The sequence below is a fragment of the Paralichthys olivaceus genome, chromosome 9 (assembly GCF_024713975.1).
Source record: "Paralichthys olivaceus isolate ysfri-2021 chromosome 9, ASM2471397v2, whole genome shotgun sequence".
NCBI lineage: Eukaryota > Metazoa > Chordata > Actinopteri > Pleuronectiformes > Paralichthyidae > Paralichthys > Paralichthys olivaceus.
In genome coordinates, this window is record NC_091101.1 from 10,858,917 (window position 1) to 10,880,903 (window position 21,987).

The window sequence follows — 21,987 nt, forward strand, 5'->3', positions numbered from 1 at the left end:
CATTCCAATTTTGCTTCACTCCCACTACTGTCATCAGTATCAAAAAAGCTCCAACATTCCACAGCATGCTGTGTGTAAATAAGAAACCTTCCTAACATCTCGGACTCTCCCAAGTGGCCAAAACATATACAGGAATTATTACAGGTTTTACCTTGAGCTTGTTGTGGCCTTTATGTTGGTGTAAAAGCAATCATATTAACCAACATATATATTTAGAAATTGGTGTCACAGAAGATTTTAAAAAAAAAATTCATAATTGTGTGAGATCAATTTGTGTGTTTAAGTACCTAAAATAAATATGGACTGCCATAACAGGAGAAGACACAGCATTGATTACTGGATGGCTAAAGTTGGGTACTATATTAAATTGTAACCATAAGATATTTTTCTTTCCAGTCCACCACAGGTTTCACAGTCCGAGCCCTTGCACTACCGATATGCCTGCTCGGGGTTAATAACACCATCTTATGTCAAACAGTCTTATCTGATGTGCATTGCTACAGACATGCTAAAATGCGAATAAATGCAAAAGGAGCAAAATTCATGTGTCATCAGGATGTATCATATCAATGTCAAACACCTTCCATGTTAGAAAAAAAAGGGAAATGTTTTGGGAGTTTATTTTCTCAAATAATATTTTCAAAGCATTACTGAAATGTCTTGTAGTAAAACTAAAAGTTAGTCGTAGAGCTGAACTTGATTTCGAATTACAAAGTGCAGAATTTATCACCTTCAGTTAAATGAGATAAAATGTACTTGTATCTATCCTGTTCATTTAAAACCAAAAATTCATTAAAAATAAATCTTTGAAGGGAACATCACAGGAACAATTATAAACAAATTATATAACCAAAAACCTGGGATTTATTTTCCCTGGTAAATGCAAAATAACCAAGCCAAGACACACACACACACATACATATACAGTATATATCTTACAAGGACATGATCATACATATTTTATAGAAATAATTGCCATCTCATATAGATACGCAAGCACTGTTGAAGGCAGATGATTCAACTTAGTACAGCGCATCAACTTTAATGATCACTTTGAGGACAGACAGAGCAGAAACTGAAAGTCTGCTTTCTAATTCATCTGCACTGTTTGTGTTGACAAGGCATCAGCTTGATATCTGCAAACAGTTGTTAGCTAATGTTAGCCCTGGCAGGGACAACTGAATGAAGTAAAATGCACACACCGTTTAGTTGACTTCCCCGCCCTCACATCTTGTAGCCAAAGAAAATGTATCTTCATCACAAACAGAGCTTGGATCAGTATGTAGTTTTCTCACTTGTTCCAATGTTGTAGATGCAACATCAAGACCCTCTGTGATAGCCAATGCTGACCAAGCTGACTTTTACAAGACAGTCATGACTGAAGGTTGATGATATAGCAAGCTGTCATTTGTTTTTTACATTGAAATTGCCTTTTTGTGCATATTGTAATTACTACATTTCAACAAAGTAGCTGGTTTAGGTAAAACCCAAGCCATGGTCAATTTCATTGACCGTCATAACTGAAAATGTGAAAGTTAGACTCCGGTTTTAGTATCGCTAAATATCCAATTGTGAGGGCGTGGCCTTCCTCACTCTGTTTAGCTACAGTGGAAAACAAGGTGCATGTACACTACCTGCCAGCAAAGCCAATCAAAAAGCCTAGATTTAACCATCAAGAGATCAAGGGCCAGGTCTGGGAAACGTTGCCTGACGGGCTGTTACTGACAGACTAGTGTTTTATGGAGGCTGTAAATATTCGTAAAGCCTTGGGGACACTAAATCTTTTCCCTGTTAGATTGTATGGAGTGTAATTTGTTTTAATTATACATTTAAATGAGATTACAACTAGATAAATTGAACTCCTTTCACACAGATCTTGCTTAAGGTGTAGTCCCCTTGAATGTAATTCCACTTTTTTTAAAACATCAGGAAAAAAGGGCTTTGGGCCATTCCACTACCTTCACTCTGTCAGTTCCCGACCACTAAACAAACAAAATATATCCTTACCTAACAGTATGCTGTTATGGTTTATATTTCATGAACTTGTAAAATATCCACTGGGAACCCAATTAAACATCACTTGGTGTGCTGGGGTTTTAACCTTGAATCAATAATAATTTTCTCTTAGGTTACACATATCTAATTAGTGTGTCTGGTAGACACAGTAGATGGTCTGAAATTCATTCAACCCAAAATATGTTTAAATGAGAGGCAACAAAGTTGGCAGAGAGTAGCAGGGATAAAGTAAAATTCTGTCACTCACTGAGGATGCCTGAGGCAAAAAGACTGCAAGAGTTGGCGGGGGAAGTGAGCTGTTGCGCGAGAGGGATAGACATAAACGGGGGGGAAAAGATTGCAAGGATGGAGAAAATGGGAACGAGAATTCAACCAGGGAAAAGCAAAGTGTAAGAGAAATGCTGAATAGTACAGAGTGGGAGACTATATTGAGATACAAGGTGGCAAGCGAAGGGAGAGGCTGGCGTCCCAATGCAGTGGATAGGCATGTCCTTTCCATGCAGGTCCAAATGATAATGTATCACTTCATGTTGAAGGAATTTAAATGTCAGTAGCCTAATACGTCAAAGCAGCCTAGCATCACTCTCTTACGTGAAATAAAACCCTGACAGAAGCTGGGAACAAGAGATGCATTATTAATAAAAAGTGGCAGAAACAGTTACACTCAACACACACCATGCTGAACTGTCATGACAATATGGAGTAATTGAGGTCATACTATGTGGCAGTGCTGGGGCAACATTACCCCCACTCGCCTTTCCCTTTCAATGGCTGAGTGCACAAGCTCTAGTCTTGTTAAATGATAATCACAACACTGTGCAAATGTACATTTCCACTTCAGGATTGGAGGAGGGAAAAAGTGATCGAACAACAAAACATTCTGTATATTTAGACATTTTCCACATATCTGTTCCCCACATCTTATAGTCCACATTCAGTTTAACCCAAGGGTATCAGAGCTTTTCAAATCAATGCGCTGCAGCTACTACTATAAAAACCAAGACATTATTTAAAGAAACCCATTAAAGAAAATATTCTATATGAGCAACAAGAAAATGGCATTATATGTTAAAAATGTTCTTCTTAATGTTCTTGTCTGAGCTTATTTGAGAAATTCAATGAACAAACAGTAATCATAGCAACACATTAATGCAATCAACATGTCATCGGGGGAAACCACTTGAACATTGTCATTTCATGTAAATAATGATTGTGCAAGATTCTCATTTCTTCCATTCAGCCAAATTTTTTAGAATTCCACCAAGACTTTCTATTTTTTGATTTATCCACTGTTCTTTGAGAGGCTGTAGCAGGCAAGGGAAGGTGAGCGTTTGTGTGTGTGCTTCCTCTCTGTTCAGAACAGTGGTCTTCTCTAATCATGGTCTTGATATAGCCTAAATTCTGCCATGACAATAAATTACATTTTTCTTTTGAGAAAACATTCAGCCTAATTATTCTCTGGTATGCCTGAACAAATTCTTTGAAATTGGGACTTGTGGTTGCCTTGCTACAAAAGTACATTCCTCATCATGAAATACTTAAAATATTCTTAATATTATACGCATTGTAGGCCTGCATAGGTCAGATAGGGTATGTTGTGAGCTCAGATCAAAGTAAATACTGTTGGCAAATCAGTATTTCACGGACTACACAAAAGTTTGTGAAATATTCTAAAAGCTTAAAGGAGAAGTTCGGTTTTTTTCAACCTGGCCCTTATTTCCAGCATATGGTATGTAGATCTACTCACCCATAAAGGTTTGGAGTAACTTGTATTCCTTCGGACGCTTTTAGAGCCACACGCGATCAGCATATATCCATACACCGCAAGTGACTGGGGCATCCACAATACAGCCTCTAAATAACGCATTATCTGCCGCGAAACTCTTTATTTACTATGAATCGCCAGCACTAGTCCCCTGTGAGTCTCGCTAGCCTCGGAGCTAGCGTTAGCTTAGCGAGTTGCTTTGTTTACATCCTGGGCTTTCACTGGGGTGACGTCACTGAGGCACGCAGCCGCAGATCAGCTGATGATCAGCTTTGTTTGTTTACACGGAGTTTATTGCTGCTAGTTTTGCGCAACATGGCAGAATACTTATCAGGTGCTTTACAGTACAGTATTCTTTGAAAGCAGCTGTGTCCTGGTGCTCGGATCATTCACCCGGTTAAAGGCTAGCTAACTTCAGCGGGCTAACGAGCAGCCCCGGAGCTAGAGTTAGCTTAGCAAACCGATTTGTTGATTAAACAGGAAGACAACTCGCTCTCGGTTCGCTAAGCTAACGCTAGCTCCGAGGCTAGCGAGACTCACAGGGGACTAGTGCTGGCGATTCATAGTAAATAAAGAGTATCGCGGCAGATAATGCGTTATTTAGAGGCTGTATTGTGTATGCCCCGAACCCTTGCGTTGCATGGATATACGCCGATCGCGTGTGGATCTGAAAGCGTCCGAAGGACTCTAAGTTACTCCAAACCTTTATGGGTGAGTAGATCTACATACCACATGCTGGAAATAAGGACCAGGTTGAAAAAAACCGAACTTCCCCTTTAAGTTTCATCCTTCAATTGTCAGTCAAAAAACATGAGACAGAATTTTTTTCTTATGAGTCAAATAGGGAGAGGAGGAAACAAGGAGAAGGGGGTGTAGAGATATCTTGTAGCTTTAGGGAATGAAGGAGCAGAAGGAATGAGAGAGAAAGTGAATGAGTTAGGAGTCTATCAAACAGCATCAGCTGTGAGTGTAAACCCATATGCTGCGATGGCAAAACATACTGTAAAATGACTTGCACTGCCATTTCTAAAAAAACAAGAATAATATGTGGGCAAAATTGTGCCTCACCAACACGTCCATTGGTTTAGTGGTGAGTAGATAATGAGTGAATTTTCATTTTTCAGTTAACCAATCACTTTAAGGCACCAGAAAATAAAGAAATGCACAAGGTGGGCAATGACATTTTGCTCTTCATTCATTTCCTACATCTGGTCAAATGAGAAGCCAAATCTCTGTAATGTCCTCTTGTCAGTGTGGTGATAGCTCCTCTGTAGAGCCATGTTCTCAGGTCATACAAGGAGAAGCTGAGTGACATGGTGGAGTTCAGTCAAGTAGAAAACTTTGAAACAAACCAGAGATACTGCATGAATGGACTGAACCTTAAATAAACTTGGCAGTGTTCTGGATCAACAAAAGCAAGCAAACCACTGCTGCGATCCCTAGGCAGGGAGAGAACGATACAGAGAGAGACAAACATGTAAGCTGGATCGACATCTGGCTATCAATTTGTAAGTTTCCAATGAAAACATATTAAACACACAACCAATAAAGCAGGAAAAGCACAGGTATAGCACTAATCACCTGAAGTGTTTTAGAAAGACACGACTGTGAGCCAGAGTGCACAATACCAGGACCACGAAACTGAAGCAGCACAATAGAATTCAGCCATCATTATTTTTATCATGTTAGCTTTCCCGTCACTGACATGTCAAGTTGTCCGCCATGAAAAAGAACTCTTAGCAGGTTACCAATATCCACCAGCGTGAGCAATGATTTGGAACTAGATTTTTCAAATCATTGAAGTCATTGAAAACACATTCAAACACAAAGACAGCTACATTAATCTATTTCTTTTGTCTAATGTATTTTATAAAAGCTGATTACAAGACAATGGAACAGAGGGAAAGGATAAAAATGGAGCAAAAACATAATGCATTCACCAACCTTTTAATATCTAATACTTGCCCCGAAGGACAACCAAAGAGAAGCAAACTACAACTGTAGAATTACAAAGTACTACTTTGTCATACTTAAACAAAGCTACACGCTCCAAAATGTAAAGTTACTGCAATTCATCAAATGCCACCTTGCTATGCAGTTATTATCTCTGCCAAAGAGTTACTTGCAGAATCTCTCAAAACCTTTTCCAAAAGATTTCAGTGACATTGCATGGTGCATTAGGCCAAGGGCCAGGAAGACACAGTGTACATTTGGGTGCAGAAAGAACACCAACTCCATTTTGAATTTAATACTGTATTTAGATTGTTAGGTTACCTCTTGGCTGAGGAGGTAAGGCATGTTAGCAAGGCATGCTAAAATTAGCCACCTGTTTAGACTATGGTAAGTAATACAAAAAGTCCAAAATTTAACTATTAATCAATTTGCATTGTTAAGATACTTGTGTTCTGCTGCTGTGTGTTGATAACTTTTACAGCAAAACTAGCACATAAATGCAAGCTGTTTATACACAGGTAAAAAAGGCGATTTGATCTAATTTCCTATTTCTAAGTTTGCCTTTCTGATTTGTTTTTATGGTTTGTAATGTTCAGCATTATGAATGTGATGGAATCAGGGGTAGTAAATAGTAGAAAGCTGCATTGGTGGCCAGTGACTATGTTATAGCAGTTGTTTTTTTTGTATCTTGTACTTTAGTCTCTTCAAACCTGATGCCAACTGAACAATATTGGTGCTTGCTTGAATGAAGATGGATGGCATTTGTGGCTGAGACAGATGGAGGCGACAAGCCATCACAGAATCGCATCAGAACAGGGGTGAAAATTAGTGTGTCCAGTGTCCACCCAGGCATCACGTTTCCATTACTGCGCTTGAAGCTCAAGCCGATAAAATACCCGTGATGACTCTATACACAACAACCTGCCTGACAGAGATCTGTCAGACATCTATTACAAACAAGGGAACACTAACATTTCACCAATGAAATAAGCAACCTGTGCCGTGAATGACTTTTCCTCTAAATGCCAGCAAGAACAGCTGAAAACCCAAAGTTCAGGCTCATAGATGATAAGACATTATCACAGCAATGACTCTCTCTGACTCTCTCTCTCTCTCTCTGACTCTCTCTCTCTCTCTCTCGCTCTCTCTCTCTCTCGCTCTCTCTCTCGCTCGCTCTCTCGCACGCACGCACGCGTCTAACTGTTTTCCTAATGTGTTAGTGTTTAATGTTAAAGTGAGCACTGGTCAGCAGGAGTGACACTAAAAACCAACTGCTGCTTCTGCTCTGATCCTGAATCAGTGAATTATTAGCAGTCCGACTTGTAGACCCTGTATTCACACTTTTTGACACCACTGTTGGACATTTAGCCCCTCGTTCACCACCTCTTCTCTCCTATCACTTTTCAATGTCTGTGTGTCTGTCTGGTTTCAGTGTGAGAGTGAGTGGGGGCGGGGCCAGCCCAGGGCCTGTGTGTAGGTGAAAGTAAACTCCACGGAAATGATATGAGATGAGGAAGCGACATGACTCGATCAGATACACATAGACAGACCAGCTAAATCTTTGGTGCACCGGTGCAGCCAAGGAAAATATTTTGTCGCACTTCACAGATTTCTGGTCTCACTCTGGAGTCAGGTACAAAGAAAATTGGAATCAGATGCTATATATTATGGTTCTATTTATGTCAAAGTAAGATGAAAATTATGAAGTCTTTTATTTAAAATTTAAACGTGACTGGGTTCAGTCAGGTTTTTCATAAATTCATTTATAATTACTTAAATGACTTTTTTGTTCACACAATTGAGTCAAAATTTTCATTAAAGGCTAAATGTGAATAAAAAAGTGCTTACAGAGTCGAAGATGGTGGCATAGCAAGAATAAGGAAAAAATCAAAAACTGAAACACTTACATTGCCCATATACTCGGACAGAAGGTCCTGAAGAGCCTGGCGCACAGAATTACATTCGGCCACGATGCGCTCCCTGCGGTCATCACGTGTGCAAGATGAGTCGGCCATGAGGGCAGCACCACTGATAATGCTCTCAAGGCGCTCCTCCAGGGAGGGACGGAAACGCTCCTCACTAAACGCCAGAGGGTCCACGATGATTTGTTTCTGTAGGGGAAGGGGCAGAGGAGAAATTACACAGGGAGGGAAAAAATGCAAAGAGTTATTATGATGTCTCCTTCAAGCCCAGAGAGAAAAGTGGTGAGCAAGAGTAGAGCAGATTTGACAGGGAAAACTTAGGGTGAGGGTATATGTGTATTTAAGATATTCATGTAGGCCAATAACTGGACAGTTTCAGATATAGTTATGATAGTGGCAACATCTTTAATACAATTATAAAGGATTTCACTGGGATTAAAATAAGATAACGGAACATTTCCTGACTAATTCATGATATGGAAAGCAAGGAATTGAGACACAGTAACTATATTGATATAATATTGTTTCTTCAATTCATTTTAACTGGCCTGCACTAAGGAAGCACCACTTTAAATTTAAAAGTCAAGTTGAATGTTGCTCATTGGGAACTTAACATGGTAAAAAAAAACGGACTTTTTAATTAAAAAATAGTTTGGAACAATAAATAAATAAATAAATGTGCATTTCTGAATCAAAAATCTGATAAGAATTTTGCTCAAGACTACCATTTAGTGCAATGCTTTATATAGATTACAATACATATTCAACTGAAAACAATTTGATTTGATTTGATTTCTTGACTTGGGACTGATTGTTTTACCCACAGGAAAAGTACAAAGTAAGCATGGGTTAGTATTTTTTTAATGTGGCCTCTTTAAGCATAAACCTGTTCTTTTCCTCTACTGATATAGTGTTTTGACTTTTATTGCTTCAACAGGCACATTTATGGGGCCCTGGCTGGAGTAAAAAGTGTAATTAAAGGACCTTGTTGAGGGACAGTGTGAGCATTTTCAAAGGACCTTGTGAAATAATCCACTATGAGTCAAAGAAGACACGTGTTGTAGTACTGTATGTCTGCAATGTGGACAAGATCCATTTCAGACAGATGAGCCTATGACTATGTAATTGTATATATAAATATATAATCCTTTACTGAAGAATTTGATTTGCTACCTTTCATTTGAGTCACAGAAGTGATACAGTAGCACACTCTCCTCTTTTTTATATCTGCAAGATGAGAGAGAACACCCAAATGTCTGATTTTACAGGGACAAGCCTGCTCAGAGAGGCAACTAGTTGACATTCTGAAGAGGCGCTGCAGAGGGTTAAGATATCACTGTGACGCCTGTGGCAGCGAATCAAAGAAAGACAACTTCTCCATTGAACTCTGTGCTTCCACAGATGTCTTGTTGCTACAAAATATTCAACAATTCAGCGGATAAAACTGTGGTTTATTAGGCAGCCCGCCCTCTATCACATCCACCTCCAGCTCCCTCTATTCTGTCTCATCTGACCTCATCTGCTTGCGTATCATATTGCCATGGCAACAGGCACACGAGAGAGACACAGAGGAGGAAATAGAGAAAGAGGAATTTTGGGAGGGGGGGTGAGTCATGCTAATTTTGCTGTGCTCTTGAAGAACCAAGTCAGAAAAAGGTATGCATCCATGTTTTTTGAGTGACATTCTGCATGGCTACCTGTAAAATAATAAGAGATGCAACAGATATCAGATACAGCATTGTTGCCACTTGTTGGATGCACATCGATCACTTGAGGTACCATAAGCGTAAAGATGCAGAAAACGGCATGGTTTAAGTACTGAGTTCTGAGACTTTTTTGAAAAGCAATGCTTAATGAAGGATGCTTCAAGAGTAATGTCAAAAGGACTACTTTTGCTGCTTAAAAAGCTTAGTGCTACTGAAGGATTTTGATGGTGGGCTAAAGCATTGTGGTGTGTGATTACAAATGCAATAAGACTAAGTGATAACATATCTTGTACTGCCACTTTGACCAGGTGTTGCATGAAAAAGAGATAATGTATTTCAAGTGTGTTCCTGGTTAAATTAAAGATTTTCTCCTATCGTGTAAGCTGCACATTTACCAGACCAAAATTAAAAAGGTAGAAAGAGAGAGGGCCAGCCAGTGTTATGCCGAGATCTGCCTACCAGCTGAGAATTGAATACATGTCAGGGAAGTGCACAGAGCTAAACTGGAAACTACCAATGATATGCTGAGTTCTGAGTTCTAGATCTGTGGATCTTTTTGATGATCCACCAACAGGGTGAAATTTCTCCAGGTGCTGACTATGATGGACGGGTTCGATTGTCAATGAGTTTGGGAGAAGGAGAGGGAGAGAGAGAGAGAGCATGACAGCGGGGAAAAGAGAGTTAGGCATCGCTCTACAATTAAGCAATGGTGTAAAACACTCCATTATACATATCTAATGTAATTTGGAGAAGTGTAAAAAAAAATTCAGATCACAATTAAACTGTGGCAGTACAAATTAAACTGGTGGGCCGCCACAGTCATGGTAGTTAATGAGAAACACTGCTGTGAGTTTTTAAGAGTGCATCATCCTACACACACACACAGCAAATTGTGAAACTGAATAACTGATCAATACAAGAGAAGTGCTGTGTCTAGTGAAAGGAGGACACAATGGACACTTGTGGAGGACACAATGGAAACTTGTGCTTCTAAAGTGCTCATTGAAAGGGAGTTAATGTGCCACTGTGGATCTTTTAAGTGTCTTTGGAAGCTGAATATGAACAATCTTCAGTTATTAAAAAAAAGCTGCAGTGAGAGTCTGACATAAGTCAATGTCAGAAAATGATATTATATTTTTTATATTATGATGAGTACTATGACATTTTTAAGTGCAGCCTCACATGTGTCTCTCTGTCGGAAAGCCAGAGTTGTTCATATCTCATTCGTTTGGCAAATCAAGGGATGTTGTAGTGACTCAAGACCATATTCGAGGTACCCTGAAGGCATGTCCCAATTTGTCCACATATCTCATCCCAATTTCAACCTTGACCCCAAGCACTTAATGGGTTTGGGTCATTTTATGATTCAGTTGGGTTTGCTCTATAAAAAAAAACGCCCAAACTATATCCTTCAATAACACACCTACATCTAACTCTGTTAGTAAATCTTTTTCATTGGAGCTGAGCCTTGTTGGTGTTGGAAAAAATATGATGTTTTGAATTGATCTGGCAGATACCTGGATGTGATGTGACTTGTGAACTACTCATCTGACTTACATCAAAATTGTTGAGGGCATAGGCAAGCTCGCCACCCCCTGCTGGCTGACTGAGTGCAGAGTCTTCAGATGCGGTGGCCTGAGCGGCGTTGGAGATTCCCGAGACTGCATGCTGCAGCTGTTTGTAGATGAGGTCACGGTTAGCCTTGTAGGCTGCCACATCGGGGTGCTGGAGGCAAGCACGGGACGCTGTGTACAGCATGGGGATGTTCCTCTGGAGAACCCCACGAGCAGCAGCCATTTGGTCCTTGTGCTGGACGTCCTTCAGTTCCTAGCAGAACGAGATTAAAAGGAAAGTGAAAAAGGGTGAAAAATAAAGGGTTAAACTAGAAGATGGAATACCTACAGGGGGCGGGGTGATAATGTATTTTAAATTCAAAATGGGCCTGTCATGCCCTTGTGGGGACACTAAGTGTGACAGAGTTTGTTCTGGATGACCCAGATTTATTTCTGTCCCCTGTGGGAACACAACAGTCATAATCAGGCCATTATAATATGCCTTTGCAATTTAATGCGCTGCTATTCAGACCTCTGCATTATATTGCAATTACATCTTCATAGGAAGGAGGAGAGGAGAAAGTGATCGCTGGCACAGACTTATAGCACAAAAAAAGTACAAAACCTCTCCTCCTAAAGGAACACTACCAGGACTCCACTACATGCACCGTGAAAAAAAAGTAAAACACATTTTGTAATCCATTACAAGTAAAACAAAATCATCACAGATCACTCTGGCAGGTATTAAGCTTATATTCACTGATTCAAATGTTTTCGCTTGAAGCATGTAAGTATATTTTTCCAATATGACGTAATGGCTGCAAAAAAGTATTCCTTTCATTAACCAACAGAATTACTGCCTCATGATTGTACGCCTCCGCCAACCAGTCATTTTGCATCCTCGTCTGTACTACACACATTTAATATGGGGACATTAAACTAATTTAATATAAGGTACTAAAAGTATTACATGCAATAATTTGCATATTAATTATTGAGTTAACACATCAAAACACTATGCTTTCTCCATATGCAGAGATTTGCATTTGTGGCATCAACTAGATAAATGAAAATGCTTTATAAATGGGTCGTTTGCTGAGTACCAGGAACACCACAGTGGAGAAAAACATTGTAGGTGCCATATCTGATCACAAGGAAATGGCTTTTGTCATTTTTCCTCAAGCCTGCATGCTCCTGCACTCTTACACTACATCCTTGAAACTGGTAATTGATTGTTCATGCATGTACAAGTTTATGCTTATAGTATTTAATGTCCAGCTTAAGCATGAGGCACTCTTCCTGTTGTTTACTTTCTCTTACAACTACACAATTTGCTCTGCCATTTGGATAGCATGTTTTGTTAAGATTGACAGGAGCACTAATACCCATTCATGTACATGATAACCTTCTACCACAATCTGAACCTGTCTCTCTTTCATGGTAACTTGACCTTACCTGTTGTCTCTTTGCAGCCATGATGTTAAGCTTGTCCACCTCTGGTTTCAAGGCCTTATATTGGATTCCCAGGTCCTGTTCTGTTCCTGCATTACGCACTTTCACCAGATTGTCCTCCACCTGACCATGGTAGATGGAAAAGGTTAGAAAATACTTGTTTAGCCCCAGTTTAGTTCCACTCAGCTGAAATTATCAATTTGGTGTAAAGTCAATAATAACTTAGCCTAACTTTTGACAATTTTTTGGGGGTTTTGTCAGAGATATCCAAACTTTTACCTTTTGAATTAATCTATTAAAAAGAATGATGAATTCAAGCTGATACCATGCCTTCTCTTCTGTCAAAAACAGTAATGAAAATTTGGGTTAAAACCAATGACAAATCTGGCCTATTCAGTTTTCCTATATTATTTATATGTTGGGATGAGCCTTCCCTAGCCCAGAAGATATCCAGTAGGTCCTCTCATACCATAGGAATAATTTATGCCATTTTCAGATTCACATTTTGGGGAATCTTTGAGAGTAAATTATATGACAAAGTCTTACAAATAAGCTTGTTTATATTGTGTAATATGCCAAAAAAATCGGACAATCTCACCAGTTTCAGTTGAAGTAGAAGTTTATAGACATCAGACATGTCAGCAAGCACCAAGAGATGTGTGACTGCTGACAGGAGGGCTCTGGCAGCACGAACCATATTACCCCTCTTCACAGAAGAGCAGGGGTCTTCTGCAAATTCTCCAGAAGACTGGCGCATGGACTCACCTAAGAACAAATGACAAAACATCTGCTGTAACTTCTAAAGTGTAAATTACAACTTCATTTGAAATCCAATTCTAAAACAGACTTTCATAGCAGCAACTGTTCAAGAACACCAGTTGTGATTATTTCGTTTTTTAGTGTTAAAATGTGCACTTTCCTCAATTGTCTGTGACCAAGAAACAGTTTTCCATCAGTTTGCAGTGATTACAGAACAAATATTTTAGCATCAAGCTGTGACCATTTGATTACCTCAGCACTTGCCTCACTAACAGATTAGGATTTGAAAATTTGTTGTAAAAATAAATAAAAGAATTGGTCTTAAAAATAAGTAACTACAGTACTTCTGTCTGTTCACCATTAAATAAGACAAACTCATCATATATAAAACATGTTATCATTTGAAAATCACTTGAAATGAGGAGGGGTGTGCAGGAGGCAGAAAACAGTTTGGCACATTTTCCCTGCCCAACTCAGGTCAGCATGTGTCATAAAGAGGGGCAATGACACACACAGACACCCACACCTCTTCAGTGTCCGGTAATAATTTCTGCTTTCAGATGGACATTCACACACACACAAAAAAAGAGGTCAAAGCCACAACAAAAGGCTCACTGTCTGGTTTGTCCAGCACCATGCTTTGTCCTACATTGGCTGGGCCTGCACAGTTGACTGGGCACACAAATGGACTTTGTAGGCTCACATTATGAACAATACAGTAAATCTGTATGCAGTTTACTGTATGGCAGAAATTTTTACTCTAAAATAATGAATGATAGGGTCAACCAACAAAAGGACGAGTCCTTAACAGTTTTCTATATACTTCTTTAACAATGTAGTATGATCTGAAACGTTTTTTAAATGTGTTCAGCAGCAGTTTGTTACAATCTTGCTAAATACTTCTTCTTTGATAGTTGTGTATTTAGAAAGCAGCTCTATTTTTTGGCACTAATGCTAAGAGAGAACTGTTTTCATACAGGACGTACTTCCCCTTCCACCAAAATGTGCCAGGTCTGACTCAAACTAACTTGACTGTCAACAGGGTGAACAGAAAATGATGATACTTTATATTGTCAGAACACTTCCAAAATTTGTTTTGCGTCTTATAGCAGCTCCATTTACAACATCAGGCAACAAAAATTAAGAAAGGAAGCAAAAATACATACATTTAACATTAAAATCCCAATAAGTTAACACAAAAGATAACACTACAAACATGTAATGGTATGAAACAAAGATGATGCTCAAGGCCCTTTAACCTACATTTGATCTGGGATTAAGTTCCATATTTCATTTTAGGATTGACTGGTACACAAAGGGTTTTTTCTGGCACACCTTATTAAACCAAGGAACGCTGTATCTGTTTGGATGGTAACAATCTATTTTTACTGTTCAGGACATGATGGGAATCAGAATCAGAAACAATGTTGTTGGACAAATTCCGGTAGGCATGTACTGAAAAAAAGACTGCCATATAAACTAAATCTTACAAACTGGTGATCAAGTGACCAACCTGGAGTAAGTGGCGTAGAGTGTATTTTATGAAGTCAAAGCATAAGTGTACTCTTGCGCTCCTTGATAAGAAGTAAGCTTTATTTAGATAGAAAGTGAAGTTTGGCTTAGACTTCTGGAATGTATTCAAAAAATGATTTTTCAAATTGAGTGAACAAGAGACGACTATATGTCTTACGACTCAGACTCATTACCAAACTCATCAGGGAGGCCACTTTCACTTAAGCCCAATTCATGCTTCTGCGTCAAAGCTACGCTGTAGGTATGCATGTAGCATAAGCAAGGGCCGAGCATTCATAGTAGGTGTGTGAGTTGCACTGCAACTATACCGCAGAAATGCTAGAGGCCGTCGTGTTTGTATGCTAGTGTTGAGTGTCTTCCGGTTTCTGGTACGCTTAATTACAAATTAGCTGGCATCTGTTAATTTCAGAACAATGGCGAGTGTTACTGAGTGGATTGTGTTGGAGTTGGAGCTGATAGATGTTTAAGAGCAAGTACTTATTCTTAAGGAAATACAACAAGGAAAAGAAAGACGCCGTCGTGTTAGTTCCTATAACTCAGTTCAAAAATGGCAGCGCGTCTGCCAGAAATGCAATGCTACCAAGCAGACCTATCACAGCTATCAAAGCGTAGTTACATATTTCACTCAAGCTGAAATCCTTTCAACTCAGGCAGGTTTACACATTTGGTAAGCTTCAAATTGTAAATGTGTGGCTTTTTGCTTGAGACATGGTTGAAAATCTTTAAACATCTATCAGAATAGTTAGCAGGTAATAGTAGTGACTTCTAGTCACATGAAACAGAGAAAACCATAAACTCCTTAATCAAAATCCTGCTTTTTTCAGAGCAACAATCCAAAAATACAATCATTAATTTGTTTCATCAATATTCATGTTAAGAAACAGATTTAGAAAATGCACATTTAACTTCAGTGAAGCAGTGTGTTTGGTAAAGAAAAATATTGCACTATCAAATCTTTAGCACAAAGATCTGACTCAGATTCATGTTAGCCCAACAGAGAGCTTAAGCTGTTGTTGCAAATGATTGACAACACAAACCTCGAACACAGTCCACATCTTCAGGCTGTTATTCCCCCCCTGTAAGCAAAATCAATAAGGCCATTTTCAGGGGGCAGATAGTGATCAGTGCTCCTTTAATAAACTTCCATCCATCTCATGCTCACCTGCGGCCCACCAAGTGCATGATGAAATGATTAAAATGTATATCACACAAAAAGCCTTCCAAATAGCAGGACAACAAAGACTAGAGACAGGGAAGTAAGGACAAAATGGAGAGAACAAGGAGAAGAGCAGACAGAAATGGCTCAATAAATAAAGTGTTTTATAGGATAAGAAATGTGAGATGTGTATACTGATTTCAATTGTAAATAAAATATATATTATAATGTTTAAAAATTTTAGTCTGCTTGCCTCTTCTACATGAATTTTAAGCACAGTCATCCTCAATGATCATGTCAGAAATTTTTCTCTCATTTTAAACAGCTGGTAAGTCACAGCTGGTTGGAAAATGTTTTCAGAATCCAGTGGGGGTGGGGGTGTTACCCTACTCAATGGCCGTATTATCAGTCTAGGCACGCTCCACTGAGCAGCATGGCATAGCTGACAGCCAGGCCTAGGCACCAGCTAACAACAGTCACTGAATTCCGGCCCAGTGACAGCTTACCACGACGACAGTAACATTCCTGGGCACTGAGCACAGCACAAGCACATGTCATCTACCTCCCAACTACTCAGAGCAGTACTCGAGCAAGGGACACAGTATAACTCGCTGGGCATCTGGGGAGAGGAGACAGTGACACAGATGTTGCTTCACAAGGTGATAACAGCCACCCTGAAGTCAAAGCTCCCTGGTCTCAATGGTCTGCTATTGTGTCAAGAGAGAGACAGATATTCAGAGCAGAAAGGAATAATTGAGGCTTCCAAGTGTGGTTGTTAGATGATATAGCCTGTTATCACAAGACAAATGGTAATTTCATTGGCAGGTGATTTGATGGTGGATTCCTGTCTTGAGACTTAGGAGGTATGAAATTGAATTGGAAATGGACTGTGTGTGGGTTGAGTGCCCCGGGCAGGTGGATAGTCATTTAAATACATTTGACATCATCAATGACATCTATACACATTTTTTTCCCTTATCCCTTGATGAAGGACAAGCACTTCCTTCTGATCACCATGGAAACAACCAAAAAGGGAGGTATTTTCATTAACACAAATGTATAATAGATACCGTGTGTGTCACTTCTGTCACACAATGAGCAAATAACCTTTTACACAGAATGCCAGAAAATCTCAACTACCACCGCGTTCCCTACAAAGACAAGATGAGCCTCCTGGTGTTTGATGATTCACTTTTGATTTCGTCATCATCATTACAGACAACTTCAGCTCCAGAGGCTGCAAACTAATGTGCTCTACAGACTGGCACAAAGGATCCATTTTGCCACTAGTCTGAGCAGGATAACAGAGGTAAATCAAGCTGAAACATGTCACTGCTGCTGACAAAGATCCATCAACGGTCTACTGCAATCAAAACAGGGCAAACCGGACATGATATCTTTTTTTTGCCCTTGTATCTTCATTTCAAAACATCTACATACCTACTTTTTCTCACCTTCACTGATAAGACAGGTTTTAAGCCTGAAAGGGTGAGAGAAAGATGGGGGAGCTTGCAGCAAAGAGCCAGGTCGGAACCAAACCTGCAGCTGCTCCTGCAGAGAATTCAAGCCTCACTATATACCTACATTCTATGGTGTTAAATACGAGTCAAGAAGTGGCTGTTTGGGTAGAGTTCCTGACATCAGGCCATGCTCATATTCTCATGATGCTCTCTCAGGTAGCTGGTGCCAGAATGTTGGGTTATCTGTAGCTTACCGAGCATGCATGCAACTTTATTTTTAAATTCGAGAATTCTGTGTTCTACTCAGCAAAATCCAACAGAGTTTTTAGATAGCTCTGAGTGCAAATCACTCTGCAACCAAATAGACTTGAGAATTCTCTACCATTACCACAAAGCTGTTGAATTATTTACTCATTTGAGCGTGACATACATTTCATTATCAATCAATGTCTGTGATGTTGGGCGACTCCTGTCTGTCATGCAGTGCATGCACTGCAGCAGCCCAAGCTTTTGCCAGACAGACAGACAGCAGCAGCGCCTCTTATTCCACCCCCAACAGAATATGAATTTACACAATAGAATATCTGTTTTTATTTGTTGACAGACCAACAAAGATGATGCTGCTCAAACACAGTGGTGGGGGAGATTTTCTATTATAATCAGAGGACTTCAGTGGAATTATATTGCAGGGAATAAGGAGGTAAGATGGTGCATGGCCATTATTAGCCCACTATAAACATGAATATGTTCCTTCTGAAAATGTAAAATGAAAGATGGATTCTTCTGATATTTACTGCACATACATCAGAAAGAAACTTGTAATAAACATATTACAAACACCTAGGACATTTTTTCCATCACACCACATCGTTATGATAGACAATAACATTGAATTATTGCCTGGCCCTAATTTATGGAGTATTTTATTAACCTGATATTGCTTCATCACAACAGAACAAGGACAAGAAACATAAAAGAGGAGAAATACTAGCTTAGGCTTAAAAGAGGTTAGTGATGGTGAAGTGCAAATAACTTCCGAGCAAACTTACACTGAGCTACAAGAACCCATGGATGTCTGAATGGAACCATTTTTGATTTAGAGCCGTGTAGGTGGCAAGGTAATGACAGTGTATGGATTGAACCAAATGTGAACCGTATAAAGTCTAGTAATGGGAGCCCTGAAAACCCAACAGCAAGTGGAAATATATCAGGCTCAAAGCATGATCTTATTGCAATGTCTTCCACTGGGGCAGATGATATGTACATAGCTTATGATTTATTCATTATCGCTGCTATCTTAAGAGGTACTTTGTAGAAGCTAGAAAGCACACGCTACTGCAGTATGCATTTTCAATATACCTTGCTTGCGGACATCTTCCACGGCTGCAGTCAGCTCATCCTTAAGGAACTGACTTTCCTTTGCAATCTTTTCTCCTTTCTCCAAGAAGTTCTGGGTAGCAGTTTCCACTGAAGCAGCCAAAACATGAGCCTTCTTTGAGCGTCCCTTCTTCTTGTTAGATGGACCTTTGTTGCTGGAGTTTACCAAAGTAGTTACCTATATTTGGCAGGAAGACAAAATGGCTCAGTGTAACAGCTAATGTCAGAAACAGCAGCTTCAGGATGGGTCATTTTCACATGTAAAACTTTCAACACCATTGTACTAGATTTTAGTTTCTTATCAAAAGAATTAGCATCGTCATATTCACAAAATACATCTTTAATGATTAAATAAAAACACATTCAAATAATTGCTTCTTTTCAAGCATTTTTCGAACCAGGATGTCAATTCTACATATCCCATTATTATGAATTAAAATACTTTGTGTTGACATTACCTGGGTGACCAGGGGCTCCAGCAGCCTCTCCACTGCAAGAGTGCGGATCTCTAGGCTCTTTGGATCCCATTTAAAGTTGATGTTTGCTGTGTTGATGCTCGTCATGGTGTCTGGAATTTAGGGGGTAAAACAGAAGACCAGGACTAAGTCAATTTCATTCTATATGCAATAATGAAAGAAAACATGTGACTGCATCAAACAACATGAATACATGACTCTCTTTTCAAATTGACTGTGGTTGTATATTACAAAAGACAGCCTTTTGCTTTAGCCAATAAAAAGGAAAACTATTGTAGAAGATGCAGTCAGTAAAAAAAAGTTTGCTTCCTCAATCAATATTCCTTTATGAATTTCAGACTACTTTCTAAAGGTTTTTGCAATAGTCAAAATATTAGGTTCCCTGTTAGAGCCAGCAATGCCTCATCTCTCACAGAATGTCTGCCAAAAGCCATGCACAGTAACACTGTGGCCCAATTTCGATTTCTCTTTTCACTCAGTGGCTGCAGCTCCATTGATTAGCTATCAAACATGGAGGGGCAGGGATAATCAGCAAGCCCTGAGGGTTGAGGGCCTTAAGATGAAAGGCTGGCCAGTTGTATTATGAGAACGATATTGTAACTAGCCATTAGCCTACACTGTTGACAATTAAACCAAAATATTAAATACACCACAAAAATATTTGAACGACTAACCAACATTAAATTTAACAGTTTTTTACTAGCTGAAAGTGTTACAAATGTGGCTGTCAATGATACTGATGGCTATAGTTGCTATGATCTATGACACCCTTTAATTTTTGACCTGACAGAAAAGGAAAAAAATGCCAGCCAGTATGAATGGATGCAGATTGTTTGTCACAATTAAAACTTGTTTTATCCAGCACAAAAATCACAAGCACAGAATCTTCCACAGTATTCACTGAAGCTTTCATCTGCAATTACTTATCAACCACTGCCGGGTTTAACGTCACACAAATCAAATATATATATATATATATATATAAAATGATATTTAACAATGACGATAGCTTTGAGGTTTGAGATCATTGCTGAGAAATGTGTGACTCTAAAACAGATACTGCAACACATTGGAAAACTCAGCACTGAATGCTCTTATTAGAAACATAACATTCACCAGTAGCTCAAACATCTAACTGTGGATTCTTTCAACTGAGACAACTAGTAACTGTTAAATGATTGTACAGTATTCACAGCCAGTCTGTTGATTATTCCAGGTAACTGCGACATCACTGGTGAAATTCTGTTTACTTCCTCTGTGAGGGTCTGGGTGTGGCGAGAGTAGTTTCAGGAGCAGATATCTGCGACTCTGATCAGATGAAACTAAAAGTGTGTGCAGGGCTACAGGCCACGGAATGTAACTGCGGAAGAGCTGGATGATTTCCAAGCAGATGAATAAATCAGGTCCAAGAGAAACCAGAGAAAAAACGTTTGATGTTGTAGTTTACGAACAAGAGGGACACAAAGTGACATGTTCAGCACGTATTTGTATGGGGCAGGGTGGGTCGAGCACCGGGTGAGCTAGGTGCTAACAGCGTTGGGTGGGGTTACACCTGTTGCTGCTAACTTCACCTGGATTTATCATTGTTTACACAGCTATGTGTCGTTCGTTATCGACAACAAATAAATAGTGCTGTTGTGGACACATTAAAACCACCCGGTGCTGTGGCCGATTTGAAATGGGTTGTTCTTTGAATAGGACACCGGTTATATTTAAGACAACTTAGCTAACCGCACGGCGCGTTACCTGCTAACGTCCGCTGGAGCGGACACGGCATCTTGCTAACGCTAATGCTAGCCGACACAACAACCATCAGCGTTAGCTCCGTTAGCTTGTTTTAAAGCTGCGGGAAACTTAAGCTGTGGTCTCAAAGGCCTGTCCCATTCACTGCCAGCAGCGGGAGTCTTTGTCCTGAGTGCGGTCGCAATAAAAGTTAGTACATTTACCGACAACAGTCCACTTGAAAAACCAGGAGTTTAAAAGTTCAAAATGGAGGAACGAGAACTACGGAATTCCTCGGCTGAAAACTTTTCTTCCCCTCGCTGACTCTAGCTCAGCTGCGCCACAGGCCACCGAGCGAACACGGCCCAAAGTGTGACGACAAGTTAACCCGAGTAGTTTGTTGAAAATAAAAAAAGATTTGCAGCGAGTTACGTTACCTGGAAAGTTTCGGTCACGATTGTTTCGATGTCGCAGGCTGTTGCCCAACAATGGATGAAGCGGAGGGGTGGGGATGTGAGGGGGGGGGGGAGCTGGAGCCGGGGCGGTGACCGAGTTCCTGAACTTCCTGGCAGCGGGGGCAGGCCCAGGCCCAGGCCGACCACAGGACACAGCAAGCCCGCAGAACGAGGAGGTGTCCCAGGCGTGGCACTGACTGTGTGTGTCCATATATGGATTAATTACTGCTTCCATACAACTAATGTGGGAGCAGGCTTTAGTTTCTTCACAGGCACGTCTGCAAAGGGAACTTACTTCACAGCGATGACAAAACCATGGAGCAAGATGTGGGGATCTGATGTTAAAGAATAAATAATGTAAAAATGTTTGTCAGTTTAACATTAAGGCTTTTATTTCTGCATCATTTTTGTTTTATCAGTGCAGACAAAAGCTATATTTCATTTATTCCTGAAAGCAAATTATTCCTGTCATAGATTCTATATGAAAAAATGGATGTGTGTCCGTTTCCTCCCACTATCCAGAAGTGAAGCCAAAATATCCCAGATACAACGAAATAATCCTGTTTCTGTCCCCTGATCCGGATCCAAACCAAAATTTGACAGCTTCTTACATGTCCATATCTTTCCACCAAATTTCGTGGAAATCTGTTGTTTTTGTGTAATCTTACTTACAAACAAACAC

The 21,987-nt window shown here is 39.8% G+C and overlaps 1 protein-coding gene across 2 annotated transcripts in view; it reads right to left on the reverse strand.

Moving 5' to 3' along the window:
* The window catches only part of ctnna1 (catenin (cadherin-associated protein), alpha 1), a 71,243-nt gene extending 49,803 nt beyond the window's left edge, over positions 1-21,440 (reverse strand). For both annotated transcript variants that reach the window (XM_069531356.1, XM_069531355.1), the window contains exons 1-7: positions 21,288-21,440; positions 19,111-19,220; positions 18,635-18,830; positions 12,966-13,132; positions 12,371-12,490; positions 10,920-11,189; positions 7,642-7,845 (exon numbers count right to left, since the gene is read on the reverse strand). In XM_069531356.1, coding sequence (XP_069387457.1) covers positions 7,642-7,845; positions 10,920-11,189; positions 12,371-12,490; positions 12,966-13,132; positions 18,635-18,830; positions 19,111-19,215 — 1,062 coding nt within the window. In that variant the 5' untranslated portion in view covers positions 19,216-19,220; positions 21,288-21,440. The remainder of the gene's footprint in view (positions 1-7,641; positions 7,846-10,919; positions 11,190-12,370; positions 12,491-12,965; positions 13,133-18,634; positions 18,831-19,110; positions 19,221-21,287) is intronic.
* Between the last annotated feature and the right edge of the window lie 547 nt (positions 21,441-21,987).